This window comes from Filicampus tigris, chromosome 16, assembly GCF_054856515.1.
Source record: "Filicampus tigris isolate MCC_2025a chromosome 16, RoL_Ftig_1.0, whole genome shotgun sequence".
Classification (NCBI taxonomy): domain Eukaryota; kingdom Metazoa; phylum Chordata; class Actinopteri; order Syngnathiformes; family Syngnathidae; genus Filicampus; species Filicampus tigris.
In genome coordinates, this window is record NC_141232.1 from 13,480,742 (window position 1) to 13,494,697 (window position 13,956).

Here is a 13,956-nt window from a genome sequence, read left to right on the forward strand (position 1 = left end):
GGTGTCCCTGAGCAAGACACCATCCCCATCACCCAAGCATGAGAAGTGGTGCTTTCCTCGCTGACTTCTCTTCTTGGATGCCCAAATACATACAGTGGAGGGAAAGTTGAATTTCCCCTAAAGGAACTAATTAGTATAATAAATTGAAACATAGTGAGCTACAGTAAGAAAAAAATGCATTTCAAAACATTTCCACTGTGGAGTCTTGAAATTGCCACATCTTTTTAGTGATTCCCTTTTTGTAATAGCTTTTGACACCATAACATATCTTGACCTCAAATTATGTCAACGTTCCATATTTCTCTGATGTTAATCCATCAGAATAATGCAGTTACTGTAAATGTTATTTAGAGTGGCTTTAATCAAGAGTTGAGGCAGGTTATGTAAACATGGTCCATACACTGAAATGTCATTATACACAAGTTTGTATTCTTATAAAAAGTGCAGTTCTGTTCCAAACTATACAACACTTATGTGTTTGACGCCAAATCGGGTCTTACCTTCATCAAATGTCAAAAAAAGACTACTCAAATCTAAACCCAGCATTTAATTGATGAAAATGGATACATGTATAAAACTGGGCATTGGCTAAAACGGCGGAAGTATCACAATGACAGCAGTGGAAGAGTGACTCCGGAGATAAAACGTCGGCCTCCCTATGGATGAGTTTGGTCTTCGTCGACAGAGCCGGCCTTCAGTTTGGCCAGAGCGGCATGGATCCTGAACTGTGTACGAGATTCCAAAGAGTATTCTTTGTAGTTGTTTCTAGAAGTCGAAAGAAGGACTGTTTAAAGCAGGTAAATGGTTAACATCACTTTATTTCAAGTCTCACATAAGCAGAGGAGCACAGCATTTATGGGTTGTCGTTAATTTGAATCAACTGCCATTAAAGTACAATTTCAACTTTTAAATCCTCCTTGTAAAAAAAAAAAAAAACAGCAGCCACACAAGCGAGCCCAAATCTATGCTGTGTTTTGTTTTGTTTTTACGCAGGGCTGCCACAACACCTTTTTGACTCTGTATTGTAGTTTTTCCTAAGGTGTCTAATAGCAGCAGAGGTCTGAGGTGCTTTATGGGCAGTAATGCTAATGTGTGTACCCCATACAAAACATGAAACATAATCCAAGCTACTATAGCAAAAACCTTTTGTGTTCCATGAAGGTACTCTGATAAAAATGTAACAGGCAGACACTGCCCTCTACTGTTCCCTAGTGGAACTGTGGAAATGCACAGGGAACCCCAAAGCGGCAAACACCCTCAATCTTGGAAATACCAAAATACTAGTTTGTGAAACTTTAGTAGTTTGAGTTAGTTGGTCGTTTCAGTTAAACCTACTAAAAAAATCGTGCAAACCTTTAGGAAAAATCATTGAGACAGATCTCTAAAAAATTATTCATTTACGGTAAATGAGACCAATATGTTGGTGTAATATTTTACTACTAAAAATATATGATCTTCCTTCTGAAGCAATGGTTCGCAAACTTTTAAAACCAAGTACCACCTCAAAAAAAGTCACACCATTATGACCAACATTAAAAGACAGTAATGGAGAAGGCCCAAGTGTTCTTCAAAAATGAGGCAGAGATTTTATTCCATTTCATATTATTGTAAGGCACTTAAGTAAAAAACAACTACTCAAAATATATTTAACATAAAAGTTAAAATGTGTAATTACAAAAATGTTTGAAAACCTGACCTGTACAAAAATCAGTGATTCTTCTGCATACCACTATAGGGTTCCCGCACATCATTAGTGGTACTCGTAGCAAACTTTGAGAACCACTGTCATGCTTATGACGCTATTGGTGTAATGAACCACTAACTTCATTAAATAGGAGTAACTTACTTGGCCTTGTGGAGCAGTTTGATGGCCTCGTCCCTTCGGCCCTGGTCAATGTAGAGGAGACTAAGCTCCACCATGGAATTGGGAATGAGGTAGTGGTCAAACCTGAGCTTCTTCTCACTTCAAAAAAAAAAAAAAAAAAAGATTCGCTTGAACCCTTTTAAAATTTGTAACCAACAGCCACCTGCAGACTTAAAAATCTAAAGGCTTTCTTTTCATGCGGCCCCGCCCTTTATTCAAGTGGACTGGTTCACTACTTATTTCAATTGCAAAGAATTGATTGCTGGAGTGTCTCGGTCTGGTTCAAGGCAACTCTCCTGGTGCCATAGACTGCATACAATTTCCCACAGTACAGTTTGTTATTCTTCTCACAACAGCGATTAAAATAGCCCTCTGGTTATGGTGTTCTGGTTTCTTGTTGTGTGGTGATTTGGAAGGAATGTAACAAGCGCTCACCTCAAGCAAATTTTATGAAAGCATTCCTCGGCACCCTGGAGGAGCCCCTGGTTTTTCAAACACATTCCCTTCAGCAGGTGGATTACACAACGGTCATCTAACGAATACTCATTCTCTATGGAGATGTGAGAAGACAAACAGCATTGATGTCACATTTTGTGTCACACTTCAATAAAGCGCACATGTGAGGACCTGGAGACTCCAACAGGGTGCGCTCAGCCTCCACTAGAGTCTGGATGATGCCTTCAGTCAGCTCTGGTCGTTTTTTGATCATGCTAAAACCATTCCACATGTACATCATCTCCTGGAATCAAGTGGTGGATCAATGTAAAGGGCTTTTTGGTGTTGGTTCCAGAATATGTGTTTTTGAAGTCTTACCAGCACTGGCGCGGCTAGCCGGACTGGGCAGTGGGCTTTGTAGCGGCGAGCTTTGCGGATAGCAAATTTTTCTGTGGGGGGAGACTTCCCTGCTATCTTCTGCTTGAAGGCAGGCACTTGTCTAAACAGAAGAGAAAGCCACAAATGGGTTCGAGCAGAGCTAGCCCAAAACGTATATGCAAACCAAGCACCTCCTTACTGTCGAGCCTCATGACCAAAACTAGTAAATACCAGTTGACATTGTCTGTGGCACAAGAACAAGAAAAGACTCGTGATTCGCATTTCAGATGTCCTAAATAACTTTGCCTCCAGAAAAATCAGGAGTTCCATTCAGTGGGTGGAGTATTTCAAAAGAACAGAGTAACATAAACTAAATTATAGTTTGGATAGGTTATTTTTGCACATTGGTGTTGGACTACATATATTTTTTTAAACCAATACATAATAAACCAGATGACACTTATATAAATGCATACTATACTTGTTTATTTTTTCTGCCTTTAGTAGGCCTGGCTTATATTGAGTATCTCACTGAGTGCTTTATCACTTGTAATATTGTGTAAATCAACCCCAGCCGTTTATGGGAACATTGTAATTAATAATGCCTGTGGCACTACTTATAATTTGTCTCACGTCATGGTCACATTTATGGTGGGAATCACTAACCTAAAGAGATCCACCTCATTCTCTCCAAACGGACGTTCCTCTTCCCTTGGCAGCATGCTGAGACAAGCAGCTTTCATGTAGATGTACATAGCCTAAAAATAAAAGGCATGGTAAAGTCCATACTGCACAAACTTCTATAGGTCAAAATTTCAAAAAGCTGATCTGGTAGAAAAAAAGTAGACATTATTGAAATTAGTGTTGAACATATGTTTAAAGCCATCACTGATTAATATTAGCTGTTGACCAGTGTTAATGTGAAAAATCGTTAAATGATCGGTCTTCACATAAATGAAAATCATTATGATGATATCATCTACTTCCTGTCATTTCAAAATAAGAGCTCATAATTGTCAAGCAAGCCACAGCAGCTACAACTTGACAACACAAACATATACAGGTATGTTTAAAGGTAATTTTGAGCACATTTCAGAATTGTGTATGAAACGGGCAACCCTTTGCAAATCACAATAATCAGTAGCCAAGAAGTAGCATAACATGATAACAACAGCAATTTTCTTTTCTAGTGTGCACCTTGGACCAGCGGCTTTCCTTGCTCAGTAGGTCTGCATAGAAATAGGCCATCTTCCAGGCTCGCTTATAGGTGAAGCACCACATCAGCTCCCAGTAGCACATGTGGTGGAACTGCTTCCACGCTTGCTGGGCCTTGCAGCCATCTTCAAATAGAGCCACCGCCTGGTGACGCAGTGGCACAACAATGAGGACACACAAAACATGCAAAACGTTTTTTACATTTGGCTTATTAAAACATTCGTGTTGGCCTTGAGCAGTGTGCAGCTGACATAATTACTACTGCAAAAGCTGACATTCATGTTTCATTTCTGCCTTTACAAATAAATCATTAAACCATTCATGCCTACAGACAACAGGCCTTCAATAATGTGTGTGTTTTAGGGATGTAAGAGTACTCGGAGAAAACACATGCAAGCACGGGGGAGAAAATGTTAACACAAGTCAAAGGAATTCGGAACCTCAGAACTGTGAGGCAAACATGCTAGCCACTAGGCTAACATGGTGCCTGGCTCAACGGTCACAATCAATACCAAGCATTGTCATTTGAATATCCTGATATTTTGATACAACATCTCATTAGAATGCATGCGCCTCTGGTTGTGGTTGATTAGTGCATTACATCATGCAACAGATGTGAGAACAATAGACTCGTTGCCACACAGGAAATGAACAAGAACAGGAAATGAATACAAGCATTCTTTTTTTACCCCCCCCCCCCCCAGGACTGTTCCTGGAATATTTTATGACAAAAGCACACACACATACACACACATAAACACACCTCATCGATGTTTCCTTTCATCTCCTCTGCCCTGCCGGCAAAGAACAGGAATATTGCTCCCTGTGCAGAAAAAGTAATGTCTGTTTATTAAGGCTACTACTCACCCACCTGCCATTTTACTTTAAGCTAATTCCTATCCATTTAATGGCATTCCCATGAATTTGTACACAGTGTGGTAAGAGTGTCAAGTTTGTTCTTTGGGATGGGCAAGCATGTATGCAGTACGTGGAGTGGACACAAGGATTGTGAAGTGATGTGGAGTGGAACAGGTTGTAAAATAAAAGGGTGGGGAAATGTAATGATGTTCATCATCAAGGGGGTAAGATCAGGCATCGTAAGATCTCAAGTTAGGAATTCAGTGAAATGCTCTATCACTTGATTTGGCTTTTTACAACCACCACAACACTCAAAAATATCAGTCTTACGTCTTATTATGTCTTATTACACCATTCTGTTATGTACAATTAGAAATGAGTAATACTGACAATGCAACATAACACACTGGCTATCTTCTGGGTTTTCAGTCAGTTAGCTAATTAATTAAATATCAGTGAAAACACACAAACAGTTCTCATGCAATTTTGTGGATGCTTAACAGGTGTGCAAAGCTATAATGCATCACATTTTGGTGAAAATTGTCATAGAAATGTGCATGTAGGGGTGTATCTACACTCTAAAAACAATTAGGTTAAAAATAACACAATTTTGGGCCCAAAAAGTTTTGTCTTCTGGGTTTTCAGTCACTTAGCTAATTAATTAAATATCAGTGTTACACAGAAAACACACAAACAGTTTTCATGCAATTTTGTGGATGCTTAACAGGTGTGCAAAGCTATAATGCATCATATTTTGGTGAAAATTGTTATAAAAATGTGCATGTAGGGGTGTGTCTACACTCTAAAAACAGTTAGGTTAAAAATAATACAATTTTGGGCCCAAAAAGATTTGTACAAAACAACCCCCGAAAATGGGCTGTTTTGTACAAAACAATGCAAGAAAGTGGGTCAAATTGACCCAATTTGTGTATCGGTCCATTTTTGACCCAAAATTTTGTTATTTTTAACCCAACTGTTTTTCTGTTAGAATTGTACTCTATTCCATGGTATCATTCCTCCTGCGCCAAAATGCTCAATGTACTGTCTAGTCAGTTATTCAATATGTCTTTTGTCATTCTCCATTAACCACAATCCAGCCTGATACACATAGATACAGAAAAACAATGAATTAAACAATAAAAATATGGTGTTTAATTCAGGGGCGGAGCCAGAACGTGTCTAATGGGTGGGCCTGAATATTTCTCTCACTGAGCACAATCCTCCTGTCCCGACACATTGTATATTCAAATAAAATGATAAAGTGAATAATATGAAGTTCAGATCTTCCTTAGACAACCACAAGTATGCCATTCTTAATATTCAATAAAATAAAAAACACAACAAACTCAAATTAAAAAATAATTCAATAATAATTTACAAAAAATTTATAAGGATATATTATTTCATGAATCTTATGTGGGTGGGCAGTCTGTCAACCTGGCTGGCCCTGTGCCCATCCAGGCCCACCCATGGCCCCGCCCCCGTTTTAATTCTTTTATCGTCTTTGGTCAAGCTCTTTGGAATTCTGCAATCCACTCACCCGGGGATAGCGGAGCCGGAATATTTTCAGCAATCTTTCAGCTTCTGCCACATGTCCCTCGCCTGTTCCTGAGAGCGAGAACATGAAACAACTTCCAGATCACTCAGAAAGCACCGAGTGATCAGTCAGACATATGAGTTTGTATGGAGAGGAGCCATACCCAGTATGAAGGTGAGAAAGGTGTAGTAGCAAAGCAGTAGCAGAGCACACAGCATGGAGCGCAGATTCAACGCTGTCGCGCCATCATCAAGCAGAGACAAACCGTAGTCCTTAAACGGGGATGTGGATGATCACCGATATGCAAATGAGAGTTGAGGCATGCGCTGGACATGACACCTGTCACATACCTTATCTCCCGAGAAGCCTGCAAACTCTAATACTTTTAGTATCCGTGGCGGAAATAAAGAGAGTGTCTAAAGAAAATGACAGAAAATAATATTTAGTGAGCTGTAAAATGCACACACACAAGGTCTAAGTGTAGTATAGTGACATCATACCAAATTAAATGCTCCTATTCCAAAAGAAATCCCACCCTCTAAGTGATTGTGGCTAGGTCCTTTAAAACAGGTTTGAGATTTTATATAGGAATGCAAGTCTCTGGAAGACAAAGTTGTTCATATCAGAAAAAAAGCCTTTAGAAGCGTAGAGCGAAATGGACAGACAAATTCTATCAATGACAAATCCGACCCTTCTTACTGTACAATGCAACTATGCAACCTCATTTATCACAACCTCCTTTCCTTGACTTTGTTTTCCATTTATGAAACCTTTAACATGATTGAATAACCACGATTAAAGAAACTGTTTACACAATATGACAAAAGCATTGGGACACGTTCTAAATCATTGATCAATAAGAGGTTGAACTAGTCTAGAAATTAGACTCGATCGTAATTGATCATTTTACACCTCATCTCGTGACCCAATGTGGAGGTCATAATTCACAGTTAAATTACACATTCTAACTACACATCACTGTATGAACTGCATGTAGAGCTACTTACTTGTAAATCAGGTAACTGTTTCGTACTTTGATCCCACCTTTGATAAAACTCACCATATTCTCATCCTGCAAAGAAATATTTTGTGCAATTTAGTAAGTACTAGGGCCTATTCTGTGTTGTGCTAACTGCGGCCATAAATGCAGTGTATCATCGTACCATACCTGCAGGAAGGTGAGAGCGGCTCTTTGGAGTTGGCATTCTGCGTAACAGACTTCAGCATGGAGCTGCTCTGCACATGCGTGATAAACAGAATAATGAACTTACAAAGACATTCTAAACAACCTGATATGCCGCCTTTCAAAATTTGAAGGTCAGGCGTTGGGAGCCAAAATGGGTCTGTTTTAATCGCGCCACCTGATGGTCACTCAGATTTTTGATTTTTGAAAATTGATTTTTTGTATACAAATAGTTGGGTCCCTGCAGTGCCTGCCCATCCCTTAAGTATGAAATGAAAGTACATCTTTTGTTATTTACCTATTTGGGAAAATGTGTTTTGTAAGCCAGCCGTACTAACATTTGCTGACTTGTGACATCACAATATGGATAAATTAGCTTTGCACACGCAGATTCATTGGGAGTCTGCATGTGGTGGGGTTTCTTGCTCTGGAGGGAGTCTCAGAGTTTCCAATAACACCACTAAAGTCGCTACATTTGTCACTCATAACTTTAGAAAAAAAAGAAAAAAGAAAGAAAGGAAGAAATAAGTCATGAGCTAGGCCGGAAACGCTGGCCACACTAGCTCAGCCCGTGGTCGCCATAGATAAAGAAAGACATTTACCTTCAGTGAGCGGCTCCCCTGTTAACTTCGCTAAATTTGAAGATTTACGGCGAAACCTGAAACAATGTTGGCAGATCAACATGAATAATGGATCTTACTATACCATGTGCGATACTAATTTCTCACAATACATTTGTACGTCAACACATTTTTTTTTTTTTGCTTTTTATCATGCATAGAACAGGATCTTAATGGCTCTCAAATATAAATGCAGTCACGTTGTTTAATGTGCTCTTCAAGCAGAAATAAGCACCAATTGATGTATATTCTTTTAAATGGAGGAAACAAACCTCTGACAGAGATCCTGAGCACTTTTCATTGTAGCTCCAGCATTGCATATGTCTTCATGCTGGAAAGTCATCATGGCCTGCATTTCTAGCACTGTGGCATAGATGAGAGCATGGTACATACTCTCAGCCACTCTACATGGGAAACAGAGAAAGACAGAAAACAGGTGAGCCGCACTTCCTGGTCTACTTGTTCTCCAAGGTGCACTTTGTGCCATCAAAAGATCAATTGCCGCTGCATGTTTCACATCAAAAGTTGAATCTCACTGGGGAGACTTACTTCACAGTATTGGCTAGAAATTATATGGCTTCATTCCTTCTGGATTAACGCCTGACTTCATGTGTCAAGCAGTGCCACTTCCATTTTGAAGTCTTCCATCACGTCAACAGCTCATGTCATAACTGTCGTAATGTTCTCATACATCCTGGACTAGTCTAATATACTTCTCTGCCACTCCAGATGATCTTATATATTCATACGCTTTTTCTAAATCCAGAAATAGACAAATATTCACTATAATTATGCTTAAACTAATGTATTAGCGTAAATCAAACTTGAATTCATGTTGTGTTCCAACCTCAGTGTAAATATGGGCTACACTCCCGCCCTGGCAAAAGAACTTTGTTGTAATCCAAAGACATTGTTATTAAGAATATGTTCTATGCAGGCCCACTAGTTCAAATAAGGCATTCTGATAAATATTCCATTTATGGAATAAGAGTTGATCCGGCCGTTTTTAGCCAGCTCTGGGGCGGCCATTTTGTTACTTCTGTCAACTGAAAATGACATCACAGTTGCTCAGGGCTCAGGTAACGACCAATCACAGTTCACCTGTTTTCTGAAGATGGGCCATGATTGGTTGTTATCTGAGCCCTTGGGACGCTGTGATGTCATTTTCAGTCGACAGAAGTGACAAAATGGCCGCCCCCTGAGATGGCTAAAGGCAGGTAGATTTTGCTGCCTCATGGTCACGGGTGAGCAGGAGCCCATTTCAGATAGTTTTGGGAGAGAGGTGGGGTATACTCTGAATTGGTAGGTGAAGGTTAGTATTTGAAACTTTTTATGAGGAGTAGTTTTTCTTCAAGGTGTCTCAGCACTGCTACTATCTCACAGCATAATATTTATTTAACAGGGGTGCCATTCTTTGGCTGTTAAAACAGTCAGACCTCGGGCGTCAGCTTCAGCAAACACAGAATATCCTGGAGAATAAAAGCTTACCTGAGCTATACTTGTAAGTCATATAACAAAAGGCACATTGCTTCATAGCTACATAGTTCACTGTTCTCAGCATCACCTGTGGCCAAAACGATGAACCTCTTCTTCGAACACATGATTGTGATTACCAACCCAAAATAAGTCACCAAAAACATGAACATCAGTTTTTGTTTTACTTTGACTGAAGCCTCTCCAGACTCTCATTGAAGTGATTGTTTAGGAAGAGATCCAGGGCCTCCATACACTCATCCAGGCTTTCTTCTAGGGTCATCTGGGATGAGTTGCTAAAATAGATAACAGTGGGACATGAGGATGGGTAGAATGAACGTCAATTATAATTGTGCACATATACCTATGTGCATTGAAGATAAAGTGAGGAGGCTTTTTTGTCACGTTCACTCACCGGCCACATGGAGTACAGCTGCATAATTGTAAGAGATCCAACGAGAGAGCTGAAATTATACTCAATTTTGATGTCGAATGCTGCACATGTACTATATTGTATATGTAGTGCATTAAAATGTTACTGTATCTTAACCTCTGAGTAATGGTGCAACTAAGGGTGGGCATTTTGTATTTCATTTGGAAAAAAATATACGATTTCCAAGAACGTTCATTATTTGTTATTTATGTTAATTAATAATATTATTTCAAGCATTTGTGGGTTTGATGGATTTTGCACTTTTTATATAACAGTTGCTAGACGCATTGGAGGGCCTGTGATAAAGAATCTCACTTTGGGCCCATGTACAAGCCATCCATCCTCAGTAAATTTGTGAGTGAGGACAGCATACACCCTGGACTAATCGGCAGCCAATCACATTGATCATAAAATAAAAAAAATAAATAAACAAAAACAGTCATAGACAAAAACACAGACAATGTAGATTCTACAATCAACCAAACCTGTTTTGGGATGATGGAGCTGCAGTGCCTGGAGGAAACCTACAAAAGCAGGGAGAGGACACTACGGGATGGCCTAAGATTCAAACCAGCTGTGATGCAGTGCATTGCCACAAAGTGAAAATAAAGTGAACCCCTATTTTTCAATCTTTCACACCTCCTCGCATGGAGAATTTTTAAGTTAGCATTTTCACAGAATACACTCAAGTCCAAATTTTGAGTTGCGGTTCTTCAGTGTAGAAGTATGTTGTGCCGCAGTATGTTGGAAGTGGATCATGTAATTAAGAGCAAGAAGAAGGGGTGGATAAGGTCCCCAACTAATATCCTTTAATAGTCGTCATTCCTACAGAGCAGAGAGATACTGTATGTATGAATATGGCATGATTATGATATGGGGTATGTGTGAAGCCTAAATAAAACTTTTTTTTGTTTGTTTGTTTTATTTTTATATAATCTCATCATAAAGTGTAGTTTTACTTATCACAAGTGAGTCAAGAGCAGGGTTGTCCAAACCTTTTGCAAAGAGGGTCAGATTTGTTGAGGTGAAAACCTCTTAGGTTGAATTTTTCACAGCATTTGTTGGCAGCCAGTCACCTTGTGGTAGTTTGCAAGCTTCATCTGGAATTAGATTCCTTGAACAGCTAGTTTCTTGGCAAATTAGCCAGACACGTGTTATTTTGTCTTTCAGTAAAAAAACATGTCCCTCCAGTGGCTTTAAGCTACCCACTGCTTATCTTTCAATTGTTACTTTGATGCAATTATATTCAAATGCAACAGAGTGTATTCTTGGAATTAATACAGTAGAAGGGGAAAAAACATCAGCATTGATATACAGTATAGTAAATATTAAGGAGGACCGAACACACAGGGTCACGTGAAGCCACTGCATCGTTTTACACCGAAGGTAACACACCAAAATCTTTGGAGGCATTTAAACGTCCTTTGAAAGTGTTTACGTTGGAGTATTACTTGGCAAGAGACACACGTGTTAAGAAAGAAAAGACTGACTTCCAGACGAGCAGGAAACAGGCTTTTGTGGTTAAGGGTTATTTAAACAACTATTTAAACTTTTTTTTTTTTTTTTTTTTTTTTGAACTTGCGCAAGTAGCACAAGTCTAAATGCTGCTGCTTCTTCACAACAATTAAAGAAAGTCAAACTCATTTTTTTCTTTTGGGTTGTACTCACTTCTGAGCAGCATTCTCGTCTTTTCCATTGGACATGTTCTCTCTCAGCTGCTACACCTGCTAGGGCCCGTGCAGTTCTCACACACCAGAGCCGACCAAGGCGCATTGATCACTTTATCTGCACCTTCAAACCAAGCTCCCGAGTGGGTCCAAACGCAGTCCGAGTGTTGGCATTTATTTCCTCAGTTTCCTATAATTTGAATGAGCTCGATCGGGAGTACAGGTATTTAGCGGTGTGTGAAATGGAAAAGAGTGGCGCACTTAACTCCTCCTCTGCTTCCATTGACACGCAGACTTTGAGGAAGGAAAATTAAGTTGAGGGGAGGAGGAGGAAAGCCACGAAAAGTCGAACGTGTACAAAAACGTCACCGGTCCAGCGTGGTCCGGTCCAACCGGCTGGCCGCACGGGCACAACGTTGGCGTAGACAGGCGACATTTCAATAGTAATTACCTGTGTATTGTATTAGTTGTGTTAGTCACGATAAACATTTTCTATGCATGTAAAAGGCGAGAATGTGGTGCACGGTTGACTGGGGCTTTTCCTTTTATTTTTTCTTATTTTTATTTATTTATTTTTTGCTCACTTTTGAACAGACTCAAGGCAAGATTACACGTTAAATCATTTATGTCATATTTCTCTGTGTTGTGTGTAATAAAATATCAATTTGGAATATAGAAATACATTAAATGTATTCGACAAGCACATAAATGCTGTGATTTAATTTCCCTTTGAGGCTGTAGTACTTCAATAAGCTAGGCTATGTGTAAACTTTATCTGTTAACATTGTGGTTGCATGCTCTTGTCATTTTTATCATAGTCAACGGCAGGGCCGGTGTTCATTTTATAAGAGACGAAGCCGCTGCTTAGGGCCCCCCTGGCCACTAGAGGGCCCCCAAACTGAATTTAATGCCATTCTCGATGGAAAACAGCAAAGACGTCCGTGTTTGAGCGCGGTCGGGAGGATTATGAAGGCAAACTTCAAAATAAACGTACCATGGACATCAAAGCCTTGTTCACTTTCATTTTGAAATTGTTACCGGCAGCGCGTGTCGGCGTGACAGCTGTCTTGACTCGTCTCTTGACTCATAGTTGGGGCCTGTCACCACATATACATAAAAAAAAAAATAATAATAATATATATATATATATATATATATATATATGTATATATATATATATATATATATATATATATATATATATATATATATATATATATAATTTTATTATAGTTATATATACATATAATTTTATTATAGTTTGCTTCGATTTTAAACAACTATAACAATTTAATGTGAGTTTTGATACCTGATTACAAGCTTGAAATGGCAAAAAGCAAAAGTATAACTCAACTTCTTTCGTTTCATATTTTAGAAGGAGGGTTGGCACCTACTGTAAATACTGACAGTCAGTTGGGATGAGAAGTTTGAATAATTTTCTGCAGTGCAGCAAAATCTGACGAACATGAAATCTGGGTGTATGCGTTGCATGAATGGGTTGCACAGTATACTGTGGCTGAATGGCACGCAAAAATATGGAACCCTTGGCATTATTTTGCTGAAGGCCCCAAAATGACCTTGTGAATGGCTTGGGAGATGCAAACACTCACTTGCTCCTCTAGACAGGGCCGGTGTGGAACTCAACTTCCACCCTTGATTTTCCTGACTCACACCGGCACTCAATGTTTTCATGAAGATACTGTATACAATTTTACCTTTTTTGTGTATCATTCAAAATTATCGTACCAATCCATCCATTATCTGTACCGCTTCTCCTCACAAGGGTCGCGGGGCGTGCTGGAGCCTATCCCAGCTGTCTTTGGGCAGTAGGCGGGGGACACCCTAAACTGGTTGCCAGCCAATCGCAGGGCACACAGAGACAAACATCCGCACTCACAATCACACCTAGGGGCAATTTAGAGTATCCAATCAACTTACCATGCATGTTTTTGGAATGTGGGAGGAAACCGGAGTGCCCGGAGAAAACCCACGCAGGCACGGGGAGAACATGCAAACTCCACACAGGGAGGCCGGAGCCGGGATCGAACCCACGACCTCTGAACTGTGAGGCGGACGTGCTAACCAGTCGGCCACCGTGCCGCCATCGTACCAATCCTTCCAATGTTATTCATATTGTTATTCATATTGTATTTGATCAAAAGCAAAATTTCAATTGAATGTGCTTATAATACATCTTGATCAGTGTTTATTTGAACAAGTATGAGAGCATGAATAGTTAAAATGGGCAAAACGACAAAAGGGGACCAAAGGGCAAGTGTACATAACATGGGAT

At 39.6% G+C, this 13,956-nt stretch overlaps 1 protein-coding gene across 1 annotated transcript; it reads right to left on the bottom strand.

Moving 5' to 3' along the window:
- Positions 1-341: 341 nt before the first annotated feature.
- Positions 342-12,012, bottom strand: LOC147134838 (tetratricopeptide repeat protein 39A). Its single transcript, XM_086056428.1, has 18 exons — positions 11,665-12,012; positions 9,752-9,859; positions 8,363-8,494; positions 8,073-8,128; positions 7,456-7,523; positions 7,295-7,359; positions 6,788-6,887; positions 6,638-6,703; positions 6,451-6,559; positions 6,291-6,358; positions 4,656-4,715; positions 3,875-4,036; positions 3,344-3,435; positions 2,678-2,798; positions 2,492-2,603; positions 2,300-2,414; positions 1,847-1,963; positions 342-765 (listed from the first exon to the last, which is right to left on the bottom strand). The coding sequence occupies exons 1-18, from the start codon at positions 11,697-11,699 to the stop codon at positions 657-659; spliced, it is 1,695 nt and encodes a 564-aa protein (XP_085912554.1). The 5' UTR covers positions 11,700-12,012; the 3' UTR covers positions 342-656.
- Between the last annotated feature and the right edge of the window lie 1,944 nt (positions 12,013-13,956).

Bases quoted from the DNA above. Each gene is read 5' to 3' on its own strand.
- LOC147134838 (XM_086056428.1), bottom strand. From the start codon at position 11,699: ATGTCCAATGGAAAAGACGAGAATGCTGCTCAGAA. The intron at 7,360-7,455 runs GTATGGTACGAT...ATTTCTTTGCAG, and splicing joins CCGCTCTCACCTTCCTGCAG to GATGAGAATATGGTGAGTTT. The intron at 1,964-2,299 runs GTGAGCGCTTGT...TTTTTTTTGAAG, and splicing joins TTTCATAAAATTTGCTTGAG to TGAGAAGAAGCTCAGGTTTG.